The 24,391-nt window shown below is 38.1% G+C and overlaps 2 protein-coding genes across 2 annotated transcripts; one reads left to right on the plus strand and one right to left on the minus strand.

The window, feature by feature from the left end:
- Nucleotides 1–662: 662 nt before the first annotated feature.
- Nucleotides 663–16,798, minus strand: LOC105390891 (fez family zinc finger protein erm). The gene is made up of 2 exons (XM_011562265.3): nucleotides 16,614–16,798; nucleotides 663–2,087 (listed from the first exon to the last, which is right to left on the minus strand). Exon 2 carries the CDS (start codon nucleotides 2,066–2,068, stop codon nucleotides 962–964), a length of 1,107 nt encoding a protein of 368 aa, XP_011560567.3. The 5' UTR covers nucleotides 2,069–2,087; nucleotides 16,614–16,798; the 3' UTR covers nucleotides 663–961.
- Nucleotides 16,799–18,877: 2,079 nt separating this feature from the next.
- Nucleotides 18,878–24,223, plus strand: LOC119691861 (androgen-dependent TFPI-regulating protein). The gene is made up of 4 exons (XM_038110416.2): nucleotides 18,878–19,639; nucleotides 20,489–20,629; nucleotides 22,083–22,300; nucleotides 23,115–24,223. Exons 1-4 carry the CDS (start codon nucleotides 19,451–19,453, stop codon nucleotides 23,284–23,286), a joined length of 720 nt encoding a protein of 239 aa, XP_037966344.2. The 5' UTR covers nucleotides 18,878–19,450; the 3' UTR covers nucleotides 23,287–24,223.
- Nucleotides 24,224–24,391: the final 168 nt, after the last annotated feature.

The raw sequence follows: 24,391 nt of genomic DNA on the forward strand, positions 1-24,391 counted from the left end.
CTTTTTTACTATTCAGTACTTACGTTAAAATTTGAATGCCAAACTAACGGGAATGACGTATTACGTATAGAGGTTGGTATTTGATTGACTGATGATTTAAGGTGAGGTTCCCAGTAGGCGAACAGTTCGCCAATTATCCGGAGCAAGAAAAAATGACAAAATAATTTGTTGAATATATTTTATTAAGATAATGCATTCGATATTGCGTTCAACATATACATACTTACATAATTAATAGTATATAATTAGGTATCGATTATAATTTACTGAAATTTACAGACAGATGGGTAATGTTGTCATTGAAAATAAACTATGTGGACACTGGGATGTTACATCTAATCCAATAATGACATACCTAATTAATTATGTACAATTTGTTGTAAAACACTTACGTTTTAATACCTACTTAATTGTTTTTAAATAAAAAGTGATAAGTAAACATTAATTTGTACAGGTATATGCACATAAAATATATCTACTTACAACACAGCAATTTACCACATTGACTATCACAAAAGTGGAGAATTTAATATTTTTTGCATAGACCATCAATTAAATTTATACCTACTTAAATAATTTTAGCTAACGTATTTACAAATAAAATATAATATTTACAATACTGTTTTTTACAGGTTAATTTTAATTTTATTTACGTAGCAGGTACAAGAGATCCAAAGTTCTTTAATTTCAATGCCGAAATGGCCAGAAAATCTTAAAATGAAGTAGGTAATTAACCTCCTTATCATTACCAACCTCGGCCAGATATTGACTAATTTGACTAACTAAATATTTTTATTTACACGTAGGTATAGGAATATAGATTACTTACATAAGTATAAGTAATAGTATTTTATAAACTTTACAATACTGACTTCATCACTTTGACTAAACCAAACATCAAATCCTAATCAATTCATTCGTTGCCCGGATCTCCAAAACTATTGAAGTAGCCGGCCCCGGGTCACAATAACTTCGAGAAGAACGCGCTTGGCGCCGTCATACGAGCCGGGTCCAGCATGCGAGGGTACCCGGAGCCCAGGAAGGGTCTGAAAGCCACCCGGGACGTCTCCTTCAGGGGACTAGGCGTCGCCTCTTGGGTCGATTCATCCTGAGTGTCCAAAGACGAATCGTTGTTAGACCCTCCCACCCCTAAATGCAGCTTCCTCGTATGCTTCTTCAGGTCGAAGTTCCTGCAGAAACCCTTAGCGCATATACTGCAGGTGAACGGCTTTCGCTCGTTGTGAGTGTGCATGTGGAACGTCAGGTTGTACACCTGGTGGAACGCCTTGTTGCAGATGTTGCATTTATAAGCCTTCTCCCCGCTGTGGGTCAGTCTGTGGTTCTTGTAGTTGCCCTTCTGGTGGAAACCCTTTCCGCAGAACTCGCAGACGAAGGGTTTGTACCCAGCGTGGATCCTGGCGTGGGTGTTGAGGGTGGACGAGCGGTTGAAGGCCTTTCCACACGTCATGCACTTGTGAGGCTTTTCGGAAGTGTGGATGATCTTGTGCCGGCACAACGTGGACGCTTGCCGGAATCCTTTACCGCAGATTTTACACACGAATGGCCGAGCACCAGTGTGGACCGGCATGTGTCGGGTCAGGTTGTAGTGCGCATTGAAGACTTTTCCACAATCTCCGCACGCGAAGCTCTTGTTCTTGGCTGGGGAGGTGGCTGGGCCGGTGGTGGAGGAGACGGCGTGGTCGGCAGCCGGCGGCCGCGGACTGGGTGGTCTCTGCACCGGGGACGGCGGCGCTGGCGGCCGGGGCAGGTGCAGCTGATGGGCATACGACAGCAAATCCGGCCCGTAGTACAACAGAGGATAGTGGGAGAACTGTCTTCTGGCTGCGGGGATGTACTGTTTAAACGCAGAGTCTAGGAGCTGAGCGCCGTAAGAGAGGAAGCCTGGGCTTGGTGTGTCGGGAGAGGTGGACTTCTTCCGGTCAGGCTCCATGAGGCGCGCGATGGAGAAGTTGAGGACGGGGGCGGGGGGCGTGTCGGGGGACTTGGCCCGCTCGGGGGACGACTCCCGGGGACCCTCGGGCCGCGCGCTCGACTGGAACGGTTGCATCTTGCAGGGATCTGCGCATCTGTGGAAGGAAGATCGTGTTATTGACTTGTCTGGGTACCAAAAGCGACGTTATCGCGATAGATTTTTAACTGTGGCTTTCAAAAATGGATTTGGGATGAGAAAGTTTGTCGACTGAACCTTAATCCCGCAGTGGACGATTGATTATTGGCATAATTAAACCTGTACCACTGTGACTATGAACGTGAAATATGTATATTGCAAAAACCACTTAGCTCCCAACACACATTCCTCCCGTATTCAAACCTAGCACTCCTCAATCAAAACACAAACAGAGGGACTTGAAATCGTCACCGGGATTCGAACCCCGTACGTCCCAGTCCCACTTATTGTGCCGCTAGTAATTGCGGGTCCACCGCACCATTGTATACCACGAGGGGGTGTGACGTCACGCCTTCTGCCTGCGACAAAGCTCGACAAAGCTCGACAAAGCTTTAGAATCGTTCCTTCTGTGCGCTTGTTTTAACGAAATTGGAAAGCCGCAGCCGTTCGCTGTGTTTTAAAAATGCGAGCGTCTGTTTTGATGACGATTTGTAGTTGGAGACTGGGGGTCAAAGAGTTTCAAAGGAATAAAATAAGTATAGGTAAAAATTTCCATGTCGATAACTGAAAATGTTCGAGTTTGACGAGTATTTGATTGAATTTGCAGTTTGCACCACTTGACATAATTTCGACATATGAACATATCAGAGGGGGCTATTCATTTGACTTATGTATGTATTGTCTGTAAGTATTTGTCTGTTTGTGTGTACCTAGGTACTTAGCTAAATTTTAAGAACATATCTATCTCTTACCATATAGGTGCCTATAAGTAGTATATCTACAGATATTTTTTATGACTTTATCTTAATACCTTAAATTCGATGCCTACTCAATTTTATTGCCAATAACGACGCAAATATTCACCGTAAACAATTTTACATCAATAAACCAGCACTAATGGAAGCATATGCAGAACTCTTAACCCTTGAGCGGTCGTGAGTCTCTCACAAACATCACTCAACAATGTGTGGGGTGGCGTGGATCGCGGCAATTAAAATAAGGACGCACTGTAGGGTTGATCGGTTTTTAGTTTTAGCTTCCGAGTAAATTAGAATGGGTGTTTTACTGATGAATTTATTTGGCCGTGTACCTACTTTAATACAAAAAAAGTGGTCTTGAATTCGTAGAATTTTTTGCAAGATGTATATATGTTTTTGGATCTAGACACATTGATTTTGTTAGTCAGATTACTAATCTTCGCATTTTATAAAATCTTTTATATGCACCTAAATATTGTTGAGTAACAAACGTGTCAGTCTCACGTTTTACGATAAACCTTGGTAGAGTGGCACTTATTATTTCAGTTAAAGTATTATAATCAAATCGGAAGAATTTCGATAACCAATCCGCGTTGTTTTATTGTAACTAAAACAATGACATGAAAATATTTTCTAATTACCTAAATTACAAGATTGCCAACCTCAAATGCGCCAAATATTTAAGACCCCAAGGCGTAAGATTAATTTGACGAATATGCTCGTGTGGTCTCGAATGCCGCGATGCAATTGAAGGGTTAAAAAAACCTTTTGTTTTAAAAACGTGACGCGCTTGCGGGTTTTTTTTCTGTTTTTTAATTGACATAGGTACCTACCTTCTTATAAAAAAATAACGTCGGTGATGCTATCTAGTTCTGCCTAGTGAGATGTCCCCACATATTTATTAATACTCAACCGATACGACGCTAACTCAGTCGGCCTACTGAGATTAAAACGCAGCATAATTAATCATATATCTATCCTGTGTACATAATTACAATAAATCCTGGTGTAAAGTTTATTATTATGAGGCATGGGAGAGCGAAAATATAGGTGCTGAAACATCATTTCTTTGTACTGTACCTACTAGATTTTTCCCTCAAGCTAAGTATTTTTTAAAATTTGATATAGATTTTTTAAATATTTTTGCTTCATTTAGAACACTTTTATCACTGAATAAAAATAGTTTTGTTTAGTGGCTGCATAGCGGGCCAGATTTGGCCATTTTCTTTTAAATGCATTCAAAAGGAGCATACTTAACAGTTAGTTCTCTTTCATACAGTCGGCGCGTGCGCTCAGCTGTTAGCGCCTTTTGTTCTCAGTTCTCACGGATGGGACGTCACTACACGGCACGGACGTCATAACGGATTTTATTATCAATGTAAGAAAAAACGTTGTAGTGTTATAGGTTTGTCGTATCCGTGTGTCTGTCTGAACCTACATAACGGGTATCAATCTACCAATACGTTAAAAAATAAGTTTTTCTTTTCCACGGCTCTTCTTCTTCTTTGGGTACCATCTCCTATCGGAGGTCGGCAATCATCTGGCTTATTCTTTCCTTCGAGACTGCTGCTCGGAACAAGGATGTGGTGTCGGTGTTGTACCAGTCTTTCAGATTTTGGACCCAAGATGTTCTTTTTCGACCGGGTCTTCGACGGCCTTGAATTTTCCCTCGTTCGATGCGGCATTTGACTTCTGTACTGTGGTCTTCCTGATCGTTCACTATACACCCAAGGTATTTTTGTATGAACGTACTTTCTCTAGCGGTTGGTTGTTACGGCTCTACATTTTAAAATTAAGTAGGTAAGTACTCATATCTATACTTATTTGAAACATTAAAATACACTTACAAGAACAATACATTGGCGAAATAAAACATTTACCTGCTTACATTTCAATAATATAAAGAGCTTTCTAAATAATAAGGCAATGTTTGTTTTCAAACAAGAATGGGGATATTGTTCTCAACCAATTGTGCATTGAAGTGTACTTTTACGTTCCACTTATGTTTCGAGAAAGTACCTATGTTGGTAAGTACGTCAGTTTTTTCATTAGATTTGTAGATATGTAGGTACTTACAAGCAAAAACGAGTCGTAAAAATAGTCTTGAGATTGATTATGTAAGTAGGTGTGGCGATTACCCCTAAATAGGAACATATTATATATAAATATACATTTTTAAAACCAGGAAAACAATTTGCCATTTTGTTTCCTACATAGAACACTTATTTACCTATAACTTTCTAAATCTACATAATCGTTTCGTATGGACTTAAAATCTATAATACTCGGAAAAGGAGACTTAAAAACAGGCTATCAGTGATGAAAAATAGCCATCAAAGCTGAATCTTATCGCAAAGTTAATATCTCCCTTCTGAGCGTAATGGGACCAAGTGTGATTTTCCGCCAGACTCTGTGCTATCTCGAGAGGCAATCGCATCAAATCTGGTTCATCCATTCAACTAACATTATCTACTTGAAGATGGCGACGAGATTAGGCACAGAAAATGCGATCCAATGCTGATAGTTTTGAGTATCTATCTCTCTTCTGCTTTCGTAATAAAGGCTATAATTACACTTACGGGCAATGAAAAGTTCCACTAACAAAATTCCGACACCAAATGACCCCAATTTTTTCAAAGATTTATTTTAAAATGTTCACAAAATATTATAGTATTTAGGTGGAGATATCCTGATGCTTTGTTAAATCTACTTTAATGTTGCATAAGGCGTTATTAAGCTATATAGCCTTTTCCGTTTAGTAGTAATTTTGTGCTTTTCTCAGTGGAACCTTTTCATTGCCCGTGAGTGTAGTTTAATCGATTATTTTTTTATTTCTTTTTATTTACGTTACTTTATACATCTTTCCGTGGCATTTACATTCGCGAGCAATGAAAAAGTTCCAAAATACCTTATTGATTCGATAGTTAAATCGACACAAAAACGAACATAATTATCTAGTTACATATACTCATTACTCATGTCAAACTTATAATACCACCGTTTACGTCCAGGTTAACGAGCTAAAAAACATATTAATAATATGGATGCGAATTATGGGCCCACCACTGTAAACCCGACCAGAACTTGCCCAAAGAGGGAGACTTCAAGGACCTTATCCCATCCCATTATCAACCGACATCAGCAGGATTGCACAGATTGATAAGATTGACTAGTCTCTGGTTCTTTTAGTAGGTAGGTAATGGATATTGGTTATTACTTAACGCGTGATTATGATCTCCAATTACTTTTGTAGCCACTAATCTTGATGGTTTGAAGCAGTTTGAAGAGGTTTTTGTCTATGGCTTTTGAATAAGGATAATATTCTTAAAATATCTATAGTAAGTATTTCGGACTCAGACTAGTGATCCCTTTTTAACGCGATGTAAAAATAGGGGTGAAATAAGTAAGTTTAACAACCTATGTACACTTGTCCAAAATTAATAATGCACATGCAGATCTTCACACCCGAATCATTAAATCGTAAGAGCCTTAAAAATACTTGCATTTTGCACCTAGTTCAAAAGAAATAAGAGTCAATATCATGTGTCACATAATCGAAAACAACCGATCTGTCAAAGATTTCTATGTGCATTATCAATTTTGGAGCACTGTACCTATCTGTGGTAACAAACTAATAACTACAAACTCTCACACAACCAATTGTGCACATTTATCCCAGTCCCTAACTACATCCAACTTACAACGCTAAGCCCCATTTATTGCACCCAAAATACACTCCTAAACACAAATGAACCCATAAACTTTCTATCAACAGTCAACACCAAATTAATCAGAAAACGTTTAGCAAATCAATTTCTAACCTCGCCGCCATGTTTCTTCAGCTGTCAAGTCAAGACGTCATTAAGTCAGATTTGGCGGGAAATCGTCATTAGTGTTTATGACACCCGTCATGACGTGTCACTGGGAGGTGTGAAACCCGTTGGGCCTAGGAGGTTTACCATGGGTCGCAGGTCAGAAAAAAATATATATATGTATGCCAATTGTATGTAAACACGACAAAATTACATATTTGACGGTTACTTGGTAGGCAAATATATAATTTCCTCGTGTTTAAATCCAATCGACATCCATCCATTATTTTTAATTTAGTTTTAATTATTTAGTTAGTAAGTAATTTTATAGGTGTTCATGTTATAATAATATGTTTAAAGTTTAAATAAAAATTTAATTATGAAATGAAAAGTGGGTGCAGCAATGCACCTCTGCCTACCCCACAAGGGAGTACAGTAGTACAAGGCGTGAGTGCATGTTTTTTTTTAGATGTAAAAATCATTGACATGCTATTAAAAATCTTATGAGTTTGATGACTGTGTTTTGGTGTCTGTCTGTGGAATTCAAGTTTCAAAAGCAACCGAAAATCTGTACCTACACAGTTTTTTTTATCTACTCAGTGATAATAATATGGAAGGACAATTTACATGATATGGTTGGTAACAACTCCATAAAAACAACTCCCGTAATTTTAACTATTTGTACATCAGTAAATTCAATAAATGAAGGGATCAAACACCCCAGCAATTTAGTAACAAACCACCAAATAAATCCTCGATACAAAATAAATAGAAATACGTACAACCATCTCCCTCTTTCATTAAGCATTTCTACCCCCGTCTCTTTCCCAATCACATAAAGCCACGATGGGGTGTTGATGTGTCATTAAAAGCTTGATCGACCAGTGTGTTTTGACCTCTTGTTCGGTTAACGAGAATGGAAGTACCAGATCAATAGATTTTGGTTGATAAATAAAGAAGTTTGATTTCAAAGAGTGTGCTACGCCTACGTACTACGGAAGCGCTACGACGCGGCGTAGGCATCTTCGTAGCATTTTCGTAGCGGGCCGTTCGTAGCATCGTAACATTTTGTAAAATATTAATTTTTGTTTCTTATTCAAAGTCAAAGTCAAATATTTTTATTTATCGTATAAATACCTATATAATTTTCTGATGAACGTAAATTTTTACAAACTACTCTCCGTTCGGATTAGGGGGGGGGGGGCTCTTTCTTTTCGTCTTGAAATAAGTAAGTACGTAGGTATACCTATATTACGAATTTACGAATACATATTACATAATTATGAACCTATTAGTTTTATTGTATTAACAGTAACCAATTTTAATCTTTACGGAAGCCTAAGCAGGTATTATTATTTACTAGCTGTTCCCGAATTTCATTCAAATCCGTTCAGTAGTTTTGGCGTGAAAGAGTAAAAGACAGACAGACAAACACAGTTACTTTCGCATTTATAATATTTGTTAGGATTTTAAAATAACGTACCTAAGTCATAAACTCAGTATAATAGTTCAAGTTTATTGTAGAAATCCATACTTTTAATATAAACAAAGGGTCTTCATATATTGGTTTCTATGCAGGGTCAATTGGCTGGCAATTTAGCAAGAATTTATGAGGGAAGTACTCACTTATTGGGTAGTTATAGGATTATTTAGTTCAGTGAGAGGGTAGATGTAATATATGTACTTAATCATAACTTTTAATATCTCTCCTGTTTACTGTATTTTAGTATAATAACTTATTTTTCCTTATATATATTTGATGATTTTTAGACGACCGGATAGCGTGGTGGTTAGCAATTTTGACTGCTGTTTCAAGGATTCCAGGTTCCATAGCCGTCCCGTGCTATTTATAAATATTTGTCTAAAGAGACTAAGGGTCTGTTTCACAATGTCTGGTTAGTGGCTACCTGACTGATAAAATACATGCTGTCACTCTCTGTTATTATTTTTTAATCAGTGACAGCATGTATTTTATCCGACAGGTAGCGACTAACCAGACATTGTGAAACAGGGGCTTAGAAACATAATTTTCTCGGTCTTGCCTTTTTGGAAGAGGCCCATGCCCTTCAGTGGTCAATTTACGGATTATGACTGTGTGTGTGAAGTGAAGAGGATGGCTAGTCATAATAATATGCCACTTTGACCTTTAGTTTAGATCGCTAAACACCATTAGAATGTCATAAGAACATGGCCATAAAATAGTGATGTATAATTAAATTCGCACAACCGCACACGAATTACTGGCATTTAATAGTTCCACAATAAACACTCCAAACGCAATTGCATTTGACGCAAATCCCTTCGTTTTTTTTTCGACAAACACCCCCGCTTCTGCCACCAACCACAATACGTTTAACAGAATGAAGTTGGCATAATACGTACTAATCCCTTGCCTCGCTTTGTGCACGGCCGTGCTTCCGTCGGAAGAAGGGCTTTAGAAAAAAAACTAAAATTCGAATTCAGAAGGATTTATATTTAAGTATTCGCGCGTGCAATACTTTCACTTGAATTTGGAATTGGAATGCTGAGAAAAAAAATTGTGGTCTATGGTTTGATGGATTGTGTTTTTTTATTTTATCTTACTATTATCTGTACATTAATGGTTAGGCGTGAGGTTTAATTTGGTAACATAATAAATCATCGAATATTTCTTATTCTTATTAATTATTCTTGGGTATTGCCGTTTAATATTAAGTTTATGTCTCAAACATTATATTATTATCCAACTATCTAGGTACATCATATATATCATGTTATTAGTAAAGAAATTATAATGCACATATTTATTTTTTTTAAATCTATCATTCCGGTTCACGCTAAAACATTTCCGGTTCTGTGATTTAGGCGTCAAATATAATTGTTCGCAAAATTCGACATACCAAAATCCGCAGCTCAAATAATTGCCGAGCACGCAACCCGGCAATGTCAACAGCCAGATAATTCCGTGGCCCGCCGGGAATCGAACCCGGACCAATTACTGGCGGCAAATATTTGACCCCGCGCCTCAACGCGTCACGCGTGATGGCACGGTTGATGGGTTTTTGACAGTTTCCACCCGTAAAAGAGGCGGGTTATAAGTTTCAGGTGTAAATTGCATGTTGGTGTTTAGTTGTATATTTCAAAGTGCAATTGCAGACGTTGGTTTTATTGGTGGATTTGAGTGGTATTACCTACATCAAAATATAAAACACACCTTCCACGAAATTTTACGAAAAACTGCTACGGCAGTTTCACGCCGAAAAATATCTGAATATACTGCATTAGATTATCCACGGCCACCAAAATTGTTCTTTCTCAATCCTTACTTCTTCCTATTCTAGATTATGCCGACTCTTGTTACACCGATCTTACCGAGGAGCAACTTAACAAACTTGAGCGCCTCCAAAATGTCTGTATAAGGTTCATATTTGGTTTACGCAAATTTGACCATGTTCCTGAATTTCGCTCCAAGTGGCTCCCTGGCCTCCGCCGGAATACCCACATCCTTTCACTATTGCATTCAATACTGTTTAACCCAGCATACCCTGCGTACCTTAAAGAGCGCTTTAACTTTCGGTACGAATCTCATACTCGGACACTTCGCTCAACACATAATCTTCGCCTTAATATCACTCCCCATTCAACAAAATTTTACGGTGATTCCTTTACCATACAAGCCATCACCTTATGGAATGATCTCCCACTGCACATACGTAAAGCGCCGTCATTGGCTTCTTTTAAAAGAATGGTAAAGGATAATTTTCTTAGTGTTTAGGTAGTTGTTTTTCCGTTGTCTTATTATCGGAGCTCAGACAAGAATTCATATATATCCTATAAAATCTGATAATTATATTTATGTAGGTATATGTAGTTTATTATATGATATATATGATTGTTATGGGTATATAAGTATAATTTCACGTAAGTAAGTATATTGTTTAGTTTGTAGGTATTTATAGTTAATTAATAAATTCTTTATTACACTTGACCCTATCTGAACATAAATATTCTTCCACCTAAAGGTTGTCTTGAAAAATCGCTTTTAGTGATATGACCGCCTTTGTTGTACCTATGTGTCTATATTTAAGCTTTGTATAATCTATTCTTGTGTACAAATAAAGAATATTCTATCTATCTATCTAGATTACTTTGTTATTTTTAGTCATTAAAGTAGTATTCTATTCTATTCTATTCTATTCTATTACTATTACTCAGGTAATATATCCTAACCTAACCCATCGTCAAAACACCCGACGTTCAACACTAAAATGGTGGATGATTTTCATGAATCATATTTAAGAACACTCCAAGAAACATTAATATATAAATGATAATAAAAAAATATAATTATAAACAAACAAAAAACCCGACTGCACGCTAAAAAGATGAAAACAAGCCCCAGTGTTAATGGAAAGTATCGCAGGTGGGGACCAGCAGAGGGTTCACCATTTAGCTGAATGTTACTTAGATAGGTACATACATTGTGTGGCGGTCAAGTTGGTCCCCGCCTGCGATACTTCCCATTAACATTGGGGCTTGTTTTCATCTTTTTAGCGTGCAGTCGGGTTTTTTGTTTGTTTATAATTATATTTTTTTATTTGCAACTTTTTAGTTGTTTTTATTTTATGAAATTTTATGTCAGTAGTCCGGTTTTAGTTTATGAACATGTTTTAATTCAATAATTTTGGCCTTGTAATTTAAATACCTACAATATGCATATTTTTGTAATGTGCTAATCAAGCCCTTTCATTTGATACCCATCACGGCATAGTTGGAAAAATATTATTTTTTCGATCATCACTTTATGTCCTCTAGAGGGCGCTATATACATTTTAATTATTAACATCACATAGCCTATAACCATCGCGCAATTAATACGCTTTTAACGATATCTCATACATCAAAATCTATCAAGCCGTTTAGGCTACAGGAGGGTACAAAGAAACAGACAAACATACATACAATCGAAAAACATTACCCTCCTCCTTCGGCAGTCGGGTAAAAATAAATAAATTGTAAATTTAATTGTAATTGTAAATTTTGCAGTTATAACACCCCTCTCTTTCGTCGGGGGTCTTCAAACTTTTGTGAGCGAGTGAGACTGGAAAATAAAAGGGGAAAGAGAAGAGATTTGCATCGTATACTTAATTCCTACCCAGCTGCTGCACTGATAAACCAAAATAAAGACTTACAATTTTCTTGGTCTGAAAATCTGTCAAAATTACTATCAATAAATAAATAATAACGATTTTGGCCGTGTCAATATAGGTTATGCAAACACTGCTACCTACTCTACTCGACTATAATGATCACCTTTCCACCCTCGTGACTGTAAAGTAATTAGCGTAAAAATACACGCCTACCAACTTTTCTCAAAAAACATGCTCATTAATATGACAACTTTTCAAAATTTGCATTTACTTTGAAGTTAAGAGCAGCACCTGAGATAATTCTCATGCAAATTTAAAGCTCGACACCCACCCTTCCTATTCTTAAGCCCGTTGTACACAGGTGACGGCCCACACTGCAAGTCACCCGTAAAGGACATATCCTTTTTTAACTTAAGCTTTCGACTCTGTCTATTGCACTCCCTTTGTCGTTTTACAGAGAGTGAAAGAGTAAGGAGGGTATTTATTAAATTAGCGATTTTCACACCTTTCGGTTGAGTGCGTCCATTTTGTTACTTAGGTCGTTTGAGCCTGAGTTATGTCGGTATTGTGGAGGTGTCACTCAGGGGTCGCCCCTAGGTCCACTATTATTCACCGTTGATGACACTAATAAGGATTTTGTTGGGGGTTAGTTTATGAAGCGAATAGGTTATGGATATGTATTAAAATCTGAATTAAATAGCCAAAGGGATATTACGCTGTAATACTTGCGTTTTTATATGTAAGGATTGAAATAATAAAAGTGTAATATGTAATACTATGAGGAGATATCTCACACAAGATAGATATATAGGGGAGACCGGGGACAAAAGTAACAGCGGGTAGAAAGTAACAAAGACTCTGTGGACTTCCCCAATAGCCTTAACGTCCCAAGCTACAGCTGGTAGTCAGCATGCGATGCCCCCCGCGCATGATATAAATTTCCGCGCCCGTGCCGCGGTGCAAGGTTGTTTTAGTGAGCATTTCGTGATTTTACACACCAAAAGTAAGTTTTTTGGTGTTTATTCATTTAGTGTTTACGTAGAATTAAAATGCCAAGAACCATATGACTATTTGTTCATTGATTCATTATAAGATAGTCTGTAGCATGTCATTTATTGTTTTCGAATAACACGTGCTGTTTTAAAGTTATGTCGCCTGATATTTCAAAAATGGGGATGGGTACAAAAGTAACAGCTCGCGGCAGGACAAAAGTAACGAATTACTTACGTAAGTTTGCCATGTCACATTATAAATTTTTATTTTTTGTTGTTTTGATTAGATATTTGTGCCATAATATACAATATTATCACAACAATTAAAACAACTTCTTATCAGTTAGTCAGTTTAAATGATGGATCTCATTTACAGTTTATATTAAGAAGTTTTTTTTTGTTTTGTCAATAAGTCATAAGTTTTTTTTTTAGTTTCGATAGTTTTTTAAGAAGTTTTCTTAACTAAATAATTTGTTTGTTTTTTTGTTCTTTCTTTTGAATCGTATTTATAACATTGGGCAGAATTTATGGGTTGTTACTTTCGACCCATGCCTTGTTACTTTCGTCCTGACCATGGGGTCGAAAGTAACGATTTCCTTTTTTTTTTCGAGGCCTTAGAAATACTAAAATTCGAGATGTATTAAGTTAAGTAATAATGGATATTTGTAGACTATATACGAAAGTTTTATATGACTATATTTATTTTATCGTAAATGTTATCAATAACGAGAAATCAGACAGAAGATGCAAACTGTTACTTTTGTCCCCTGTCTCCCCTATTATTTACAATACCGAGTAGGTACAAATATCTTTCTTTAAACAAATATCAGCTCCGGCCGGCTGGGAATCGAGCCCGGGACCTTCGGCATAGCTGTCAGGGTCACTAACCACTACACCATTCTGGCGACATGTGGTGTGCTGGTAATGTGATGTGACGCTCTTGAAGAAAAGCTTGTACATAGGTATTTAATTAGGTATTAGTTAGTGACCTAGAGTACAAGACCTAGGTGTGACTAATAAAAAACATTTACCTATATCGGTGTCTGCATTGTATATTATAAATACTAAGATACCCACCTTTTTTGGTTTTAAATATCTACTTATTTCCGAAATAGTTGAAAGATGAAAGCAAGCGCTTATTTAATTTTAACGTGAAATAAGGCGCATTTCACACAAACCCTTCACACAATATGATAAACTTCCTGCTAAGACATTCTAACACATTTCCTGTTGCGGCACCGACACAGTCATAGATACAAATGAGATAATGGACGCTAAGACTCTCTTTAGCAGTCAACACAAACATATCGACACGGATTATACAGAAGCGGAACTGTCAGAGGATTAGGAAGTAGTTTAGAAGGATTAGCTGGAATGAAAGTGTGAAATGGAAGCGGCCGACGATGGTATAAGAAATGGTATTGATAGTTTATTTTGTAGGTACTTAGCTTTCAAAACATTGATACCAATATTACACTGCCGGGCAGTGAAAAAGTTCCACTCAAAAAATTCCAACAACAAACGAACTCAATTTTTTTCAAAGATTTAATTTAATATAGTTACCCATAAAAAAGGAAAAATATTTCCCATTTTAGTTGGTAATATCCTGATGTTCTGTTAAATGTACCTACTTCAATGTGGCAGAAGACGGCATTAAGCTAGCATTTTCGGTTTAGAAGTAAGTAAGTTAGTGCTTTTCTCTAGTATTATAAAGAAAACTTTCTCTGAATAGAAAATCCGATACTGCACCGCCGGTAGCGGTCATGAGCTTCTCCTGCGAATAGGGCTTGAATCGGCGTGATGTGAGGTTCACCATTACATCATTTAAAGAGTGGCAGCATACCAATATATATCGCACATAGATACTTTTAGTAATAAGGCCGCCGATCGTAGTAGGTATTTATTTTCTTTTTTATGTTTGTAACCTGTTTCTATTTGTGTATAATAAAGAGTATTTTATCTTTTATCATTATCTTTGTATATTTCGGTCATTTTAAGTTATTGGTTATTGTGTTGCATGTGTTCTATGTCTGCACTTACTGTTTAATTATTGTATAGGTAAAAAGAGTTTCGTCCATGTACCGTGTAGCTCTCCACCAAACAAGGGTTGGCTGGAAGCAATGCTTTTTGGCAATAAGTAACAAATTTTTCTTCATTTGTATTTTGTCTATGTATGTTTTTTGTATGCAATAAAGTGTCTACAAATAAATATTTTATCCCACATGTAGCCATTGTCCAGACATTGTGAAACAGGCCCTTATGTTATGCGTGTTTATCATAGAACAACGCGGACTATTAGCCGTGAAAGACAGATCTCCTAGATCTCTAGCTTTTAAGCTACTCACAATGTTGTGACTCCTATCCCACCTGGGTGTGTATTCCTTGCTGAGACTGCTTCCTTGTTAAAGTCGGACCATCAGGCCGCCCAAGGCAAGCAAAGCTCTCAAACAGCTGTAGGTACCTACTTACAAAAAGAGTTGGTAGTTAGCAGGGTCATTTTTGTCGTCAGATAGTAAAATTCGCTTGAGGTCTGCTTGCTGGACGTAGGCCTCTCCCAAAGCCATATCCTAATTAGGATTAGGATAATGCGAGCGGTCAACCTTTGCACGTGGCGCGCGGAACTCCTAGATCCCCTGATCTTAACTGCTGAAGAACGTTTCTTCATTCATAATTTGTGTACTGTGAAGCTAGCTAGCTATTTGAACTAAGTGTGTGCATAATATTTGTGCTGCAACTGCATCTTATACCACCATACGGTGTGTGCACGTGGCGCATGCTGTGCTGGGAGCTGCCTGCTATCCGTGATTGTGCGTGGTTTTCAGGTTAGTGGAGACACTTCTTTTTACCTCTGGTTGTAGCACTGTATTCGTCATACCCTTGGCCGAAGTCACCTAGCCACCCTATTAAACACAGTCCACTAAGTGTTGTCCCATGACCGCACATAAAGTTTTGGTGTTCAAATTTATATATATATATATATATATAATATTATAAATGCGAAAGTAACTGTGTCTGTCTGTCTGTCTGTTACTCTTTCACGCCAAAACTACTGAACGGATTTGAATGAAATTTGGTATACATATGGTCTAGACTCTGAGAAAGAACATAGGCTACTTTTTATCCCGGAATTCCCACGGGAAAACTTTTTAAGGCGAAGCGAAGCTCGCGGGAACAGCTAGTATATTATATACTCGTAGCTTTCCGAGATTCCACATCATAAAATCTTTACTAGCAGATAAGGAATATTCGTTTTGAGGTAGACGAATTCCAAACTTATCGTGGGCGGGGTCCGGCCCGGTGGACCCAGGACATTGGAACTGGACCGGTAGTTTTCAATCAATTCAATGCTGAGAATTTTGAGTTTCCACACAAAGGAAATAGTATAAGATGGATGGTGTTATGAGACTTATCGGAGGACATCAGCTAAGTATCGCTTACGCAGAGATCTTCCTCAGATGTCCGATAGTGTGTATAGTTTCGTGCTTTCGTGTTAAGCTGCGAACAGACCGGCCAAACGAACGCCAACGAACGGGTTTCGATGACCTTCGTTGCTGCAATCTGCCCTGTATTATAGGTATGCATTATAAATATCCTATACGTTGGGCGTTCGTTGGGCCGATCTGTACGCAGCTATTTCGGATTTGAGCAGGCGTGCTTCAGCGGAGGTCCTCGGGCCATAATACCCAAGCCATCTTATCCGTTCTTCTTTAACTAACTACAAACACCGAGATGCAAACATACGGCAGGGATAAACTAAATGATGAAATATTTCAGGATCTCACTCACGAACTCACCCGCTATCCCGACGCTCCCGATCACACTCCAGCACTTCACCCACTCATCACCACCTGGTCACCAGCAGTCCAAAAGCACAGTCAGTCCAGTCAGTGCCAAAAGAGCAAAACCCACTTCGCGAAACCAAAAATCAAAGATGGCGGGAACCGGCCGTTCGGATTTCAAAATTGGTGTGACGGCGGAAAGACGCACGGCAAGTGGCCGAAGCAAACAGCCCCCGCCCCCGCGCCCCCGCGCCCGCCACTCGCAGCCCAAAGGGCGGTCGTTCCTCTTAATAATTCACCATTCCGACCAACAGCAGTTCTCCGCCCCTCCCTTTCTACATCCCTACCATCCGTTGCATCTGTCTCCTTTACTCTTTGATGCGCATTTCTGACGGTTATACAGCCGTCTCTGTCCCGCGTGGTGATGGGGTATATGTGCGTCTCGGTTTCTCTTATTAGGCCGGTCTAGTGGTGTGCGTGCATTATGCATCGTGTTTGCAGTCGATTTATGAAGTTTGCTCTGTGATGCACAGAGTAGTGGGGGATGTAGAGGGTTCAGTTGTTTATGTTGCAGGTACTTCGGTAGAGATACCTACGTAATGGGGTGATGGTTGAAGTCATCATCGCGTGTTACATTGTAACATTATACATGGGTGCCATATACCGGCCTAGGTTTACCCTACTAATACTTATAACAGAATAATAACTATTAAGTAACCAATAAGTATTGCAATTAAATTAGAGACTTCTCATTTACCTAGGTGTTCTTATTACCTTGTCTACATACAGGTACTTTAGCTGGTATATGTGTTATACGGGTATAGTATTATACAGCTAAAGACTAGTACCTACGAGATTTATAAGCTAAAGCGCCATTGATAGGCCAGTCATAATACCAAGTCATATCTGCCGAAGAACTGTTAACTGTTCAAAATGTGGCGTGGGAGGCCCTTCAGCCCACTGGACCAATGACACTGGATAATTAGGCGATAGTGGTGGAATAAGAAAAGTAGATAAGAATAGTTGAAATTTACTTACCTACAGGTAAAAAGGGTACTTATGCCGAGAGGGGGTCGTGACTCGTGAGTCTCCTGATCAACCTAAGTTTCTAACAACAACTAAGTTTTTGTGCCAAAAAGCGTAGATAACGATAACCTCCTGAGTCACTCCCTCTTGGCTTAAACAGGTAGTAAGTAGAGGTATATAATTTTTGCATCAGGTGTCACATAGTGATGGTACCTACAAAGGAAGGAAATTAGATAAACAATCATAGGTTTTTACGGAAAGGCGTACCTGATCTACGCCTAAATAACTGAATATACTTATTAGGTACTTACTTACATAGATTACATAAATATGATATAATTATTTCCAATGCTAATTTTAAAATAAATTAAGGCGAAACAAAGCTCGCGCGAAAAAGCTAGTTTCAAGATAAAAACGGCAAAGTTAATAGGAAGTTATTGAAGCATTATCATTAACCATATCGACATAATACAGAGTCAAAGTTCTCATCAATATAATATAACGCGCTGTTTCTTATCTCACTGCAGCATAATATAGTATTTATAATACTTATATTACATTAATTAACTCCTCATTATGATAAATGGTCATAGGTCTTACGAGTTCAAAGGACATTTTGTGTCAAGGGATTTTGTGCTTTATTTTAATGTAGAAGAGTATTGTTTTCGAATGAAGTTTACTTTTCAGTAGTCCGGGAGCTCTGTTGCTTAATTTCGTCATAATAAACGTTGTCCTTGGTGTTCCTCATCCAGCCAGCATCAGCTCTATCTCCCCTATGTCATATAGGTTCTTCTGCAGATAAATATTATGCTTTTGCTCTTACGACAGCATAGGTAGTATTTATAGGTGCAGTAAGTAGGTACCTACAAAGTACAAAAAAAATGTATAGGTACAGCGAAAAGCTGGTAACCTGGCTTAATTAATGATTTCAAAAATAGAGCTTCGTCCATAAATCTGACCTACCGATCCGAAAAGCATTTTTTTATAAAGTTTGTTGTACTTACTTACTTAGGGTAGATTTACAGAACCTACCCATAGTACCCATAGTGCCATACTACACTTTTACCAAACGCTAAATGTATTTAAAATTGTATTAAAATCAAATTTTAAATATATTTTGTACTAACTGACAGACGTTTAACAGGCTACTAAAACGTTTAGCGTTTGGTGAAATTCCACCTTACTCTATATCAACCATGAGGAAGCTATTCAGTCACTCAGCTCCTGGCCTATCCTATAACTCTTGTTAGTTCTGCAAATACATTCGTCTGATTAAGAACGCGTCCACTTTTACCCAATCTTAAATAAATATAAACAATTGTGTAACTGTAACCTAATTCTAATCTATGTGGTGTCATAACTATGCCCAGTGATAACGCATTTCCTGATAAGTAAATAAAATAATAGTTATTAACTGCTATTAGTTATTGGCTCGCCTAGCCATCAGTTGTCTCTATAATTTCCTATCACGCTGTGTTCACAGTAAAATTTAACAAATAAATAACAATCACAGTTTTTTATAACTTAGTGTAGTCGTTAAAGTTCCTCATATAAACTGCAAGTGTCCAAGTTGATTATAACAATATCAGAGTATTGTATCATAAAATTAATTAAATTACAATGAAAATCAACATTAATTATTCCAATCGTTAATTAAGATAACCAAGTAATTCATAGGCGGATACTCATAAGGACTTTTAACATTACGTGTGGTGATATTATACAGTTCAGAAGTGTTTTTAACGAATACTTACTTTTAAAAACTACCTGCCTATAACTTCTGGAAAAACTACTAAAAATCAGTTACGTTCAAAAACGAAAACGCAATGGCGGACGTAAAACACGTTTCCGAGCGGAGTACCTCTCCTCTACCCATAGTTCTACACCTGGTGACATTTCTCCACCACTGCATGCTGGTGTACGGGTTCATCACACTGGATCTGGACCAGTTCGACCACCCCGTCGTCAACAGCATCAAGCCATTTAAGTTCTTGACCATATCTGGATGGAGCTTTGTAAGTAATCAGTTTTATCTTAGCGTTTGTTTAGGTGTATAGTCAAACTTATAAGAGAGTAATCTGTCTTAAAGCTGGCGTAAAGTTGGTGCAACGCTGCATCAACTTTAATACCTACGCCAATAAAATTGTTGGTCCGGGCATAGACTAATTAGTCTATGGTCCGGGTACTTATAACTATCAAGGGGCGAACCTTTATTATTACAAACAGATAGTCCATAGGTAGGTATATCAAATAAGATCATCGGTATCAATCATCAAGGTTTTAACCAAATATCTGGTTATAATACAGGGATGCATGAAAGGAGCTTCATAGAGTTATGTGTGACGTCAGGTGTGCAGCGCAGTTACGAATCAGCTTTGAATTATAATTATCTACACTCACGGGTAAAGAAACAGTTCCACTTACAAAATGCAGACACCAAATGGCATCAATTTTTTTAAAGGTTTAATAGGAATTTTGAACAAAATACCTATTTATGTTTTTAGTTTGTAATATTCTGATGCGTGGATAAATGCACTTAAATATTGCAGAAAGTGTCATTAACTGAGTTTTTTCAGTTTCGGTGTAATTTATTGATTTTCTGAATGGAACTTTTTCATTGCCCGTGAGTGTATACAATATACATATATGACCAGAGCGCAGCCTGGCCCGACAACTAGGTAGGTACCCAGGTGCCTACTGAAATCTGACTAGCCCATCGTTTAAAACCACTGTGGAAATTCCTAGAATATGGCACTAGTGTCTTTTTCAAAGCCGCGAATCGACCCCGGGACCTTCCAAACAGGAGTTATGAAACCCAGCGCCATCTACCCGCCCGTATTTAAAACTAACTTGTCTTTTTTCAGCAACTACAAATGCACCACGTAGTTCTCTCTCTCTACGTGGACTGGCAGCACCGTCGCGGCTGCAAGGATCGCGAGAAGCTGGCTAAGTGCGAGCTTTATAAGGACATGCTGTTTCGAGCGCTTGTCCTGCCGTGCACTTTGGTAAGTAACTTGTTACCGACAGGACCTCGTAATAATCCGCGTTGTTCTATGGTCAAAAGAGTTGCTTTTTGGTTATGTTTTTGTCATAGAGAAAAAATAAACAATTGTGAAAAGAGTGCACTCTCGAGGAGTTTTTTGTCATACTCTATACGTCATACTGAACAGCACCATCTCTTTATATTTCTCAGCCTCATTGTACATACATACAGGGTGCCCTGTTGGGACACCCTGTATATATAGATATTGTTATCACAAGTTAATAGCCGGATCTCCACCAAACGATCCAATGCGATCCGATCGCCCGATCCAAGAAGTTTAGTACTTATGTAAGATTCCTTGGATCGCGCGATCGGATCGCGTTGGATCGTCTGGCGGGGATCCGGCTATTAACTTCAATCTATAAAGATATAAGACATATTTGCCTTAACGTAGTTACACCACACAACAGTTATTACATTTATTAGCTAAATGTAAGTTCAATCTATTTATGTACCTACCTACATGCAACAATAAATAAAAAACAAATTATTATATAATTCTTTATTACCTCGCATATAACAATGTTGCAGTTCAGTTTTGTTCATGTCACTTGTAAAATAATATGCGAGTGGGTGTGTGTATTCCTTTTTTATTCCTTTCACCATGAAAACCAATTCATGTTTTGCTAGTTTATGTTTCCCAAGAGAAGCAAATCTTGTCACTTGTGGTGATAAAGTCATTTCGTCCAATAGTGCATCATTTATCCTCGCGAGGCAAATCTTTGACGACATTTATCAGTTTGGTACACATTGTATTTTAATCTTCAGCGGATATGAAGATATCGATCGCTCTTTGCCAGTGCCGCCATTTCAGCTCGGTTCCCGTGGAACCACATGGAACCTGGATCCATATGGAATCTGTCAGGTCACAAGACTTTTTGCGGATAAAGATGCTTTTTCTTGACACAACATGTTTATTTTTATTTGTAGGTATATAAAATTTATAAATAACGATATACCGAGAGTATAGGCTTTTATTACAAAAATATTATTTGCGAGACATTGTAAGACAACTGAACTGACACTGACACGCAATTTCTTCATAATAGCCATAGATCATGACAATGTTAACATTCAAATACTACTTATCTATGTGTCTTGTTATTGTTCTATGGTCTTGTTCATAACGCCATCTTACACCTTTTTTGGTAGTAAGAGTAATATAAAGAGATGGAGCTACCTTCTACTAAAAGTTCAGCCATTAAGGCACTGTCCCCCCCCTGGTTTTTGTGTTGTAAATTGTCTAAAAGCTCAGAAAATATACATTTTATTTTAACTCTGTAATACTTATCACTAATCAAATGGTACCTACCTATGGCGGTTATTCCCTCGAAATTTGTCTTCTCTTACGTAAAGAACTTTATCAGTGATGGACCCGACCCGACAGCTCACTGTAAACCACACATTATTTTCAGCTGGTCTCAGTACTATTCTGGGTTCTATACCTGACCGACCGCGACCTCGTCTACCCAGCAGTGTGGGACTCCATCATCCCGCCCTGGATGAACCACGGCGTGCATACCAGCACCATACTGTTCACGGGTCTGGAGCTACTGGTCGCCAGGTCTGGTGATGGGAGCCGCAGGATTGAGGGCATTATGTACTGGGTGCTCAGCTTGGGATATGCTGCTTTGTGAGTATACTTTAGCTATTGTTATTGGTGTAAGAAAGTGGAGTGACGTATGTCTAGTTCCTAGGTTTGCCTAGTGCGGAATTTGCAGATAAAACCATTGTAAAACATGTTTTATGGTAATAAATACTTTTGCTTTACTTTACTTTACTTAAACGTACATCAAAAATATGGATCTAACGAATGGGGCGACTGAAATAAAACAATGATGAGGAAGGCCTAAGACAGGGTGTTATGGCGTTCCTTGAAAGAGGCCTATGCCCAGCAGACGTCTTTTGAAACCCAGAACGCGGCCATAATGTACCTAATAGCGCTGTATACAGTCCCGATAAAAAAGGAATATTTTTGCACCAAGTTCTTACCCTATACACGATTTTACTTCCTAGTCACCATAGATACCTTCTGATAGCCCATAGGTAACAGTTTTGGTTGGTATAAGAACTTATACCTCTATTCTATTATTCTATTATCTGTGGGGGTGTAAGGCTCTCTCGAGTGGAAACTTTGTGCATATCCCCAAGGTCTAAACTGCCTTCCTAAGCTTGGACCATTTCCCACCACGTTCGCGCTGGTCCACTGCGGGTTGGTGAATTCACATATCTAGATGTGCTAAATCTAGATATGCAGGTTTCCTCTACGATGTTTTCCTTCACCGTAAGAGCGATAGTATACATTGTACTTAAGTTAAAAGAACTCATTGGTACATGTCAGCGCCGGGATTCGAACCCGCATCTCTTGCGTGAGAAGCGGGCGCTTACCCGACTGAGCTACCACCGCTCTATACCTCATTTTAATATTTCTTTCCCACGTTTTCCAGGTTGAACCTCCTATACCTGACGTGCGGCATCTGGTTCTACCCCTTCCTGGGCATGCTCTCCTGGTATCGGCTGGTCTTCTTCCTCATCTTCAGCTGCAGCGGGAGGGTACTGCTGGAGGCGGCCTGGCGGATCGACGGGGTGGGCAGGTTGAAGACACTTAAGTGTAACTGAATGGATGTGAATTTAGTATCCATGTACAGTGCGACAAACTTATCTGTTCCGGTGAGACCGAACTAAATTTATCCATAACTCATAACTTACCAATGCATTATATATTCAAATAGATTAGATGTGTTTATTAAAACCGCAAGGGTAAATTACCATTACGGGAAAACATAACATCTTAAAGAATGAAGAAATATTAGACATTTACGTGAGCTCTCACCGGAACAGATAAGTTTGTAGGCTTTGCGTGCTTTGTCATACTAACCAACTGTCAATCTTTGGAAGAATGAATAGGCTTTATATATACAATGGTCGAAGTGGATAGGATGTTTGTTCATTTCACAAGGTACAAAAGTGCATTCGAGCTTATTTCAGAACTACCTATCAAGTTGTTTGAGCTGTAACTAGACTAAAATGGTGGTTTGTGAGCAAAAATGGTGGTTTGTGAGCAACAAGTGGGATTCACATCAGACGCATTGGTAATGTTATAAGCGGTTCCCCTAGTGTCTGACTTGCTTAAAGACGCCGACACACTAGCGAACGCGTCCGTAAGCCGCGTCCGCTAGTGTGTCGGTGACTTAAGTCTCTGTTGTAAACTATATTTAGGTCTAAGAAGTGTGATGACGTTACATAAGTTTTATTGTAGTTATTTTATTATTGTTATTGTATAGGTACTAGAGTACTTAGTAAGTATACAAGAGCTGAGATTATTATTTGGGTGTCTAGTCTATTTTAATTATTATTAAGCACGATTTAGATTAAGTACAGGTTAAACAAATCCTACATACCTACTCAGGTGGACTTAATAGGGGTCACTTTATCTACTGGATAAGTAAGAGTTTTGGTACGCCCTCTAGAACATGTAAAGTCATTAAAATTAATATATATGATGATTGATTCATGCTTGTGCTTAAATTAATATATTTGGTAACATAGCAAATAATTGGCTTACATTCTATAAACACCAAATACTTAGGTAGAATATGCACTGGTAGTAAGTATAGTATATTTTATCATAATAATACATCACAGGCACTTGTAAGTAGGTAAACTTTAAATACTTTAAGTAAGTACCTATCTACCTACTAGGTTTCTTTGGATTGGACTATCT

The sequence above is a fragment of the Plutella xylostella genome, chromosome 27, assembly GCF_932276165.1.
Source record: "Plutella xylostella chromosome 27, ilPluXylo3.1, whole genome shotgun sequence".
Lineage (NCBI taxonomy): Eukaryota > Metazoa > Arthropoda > Insecta > Lepidoptera > Plutellidae > Plutella > Plutella xylostella.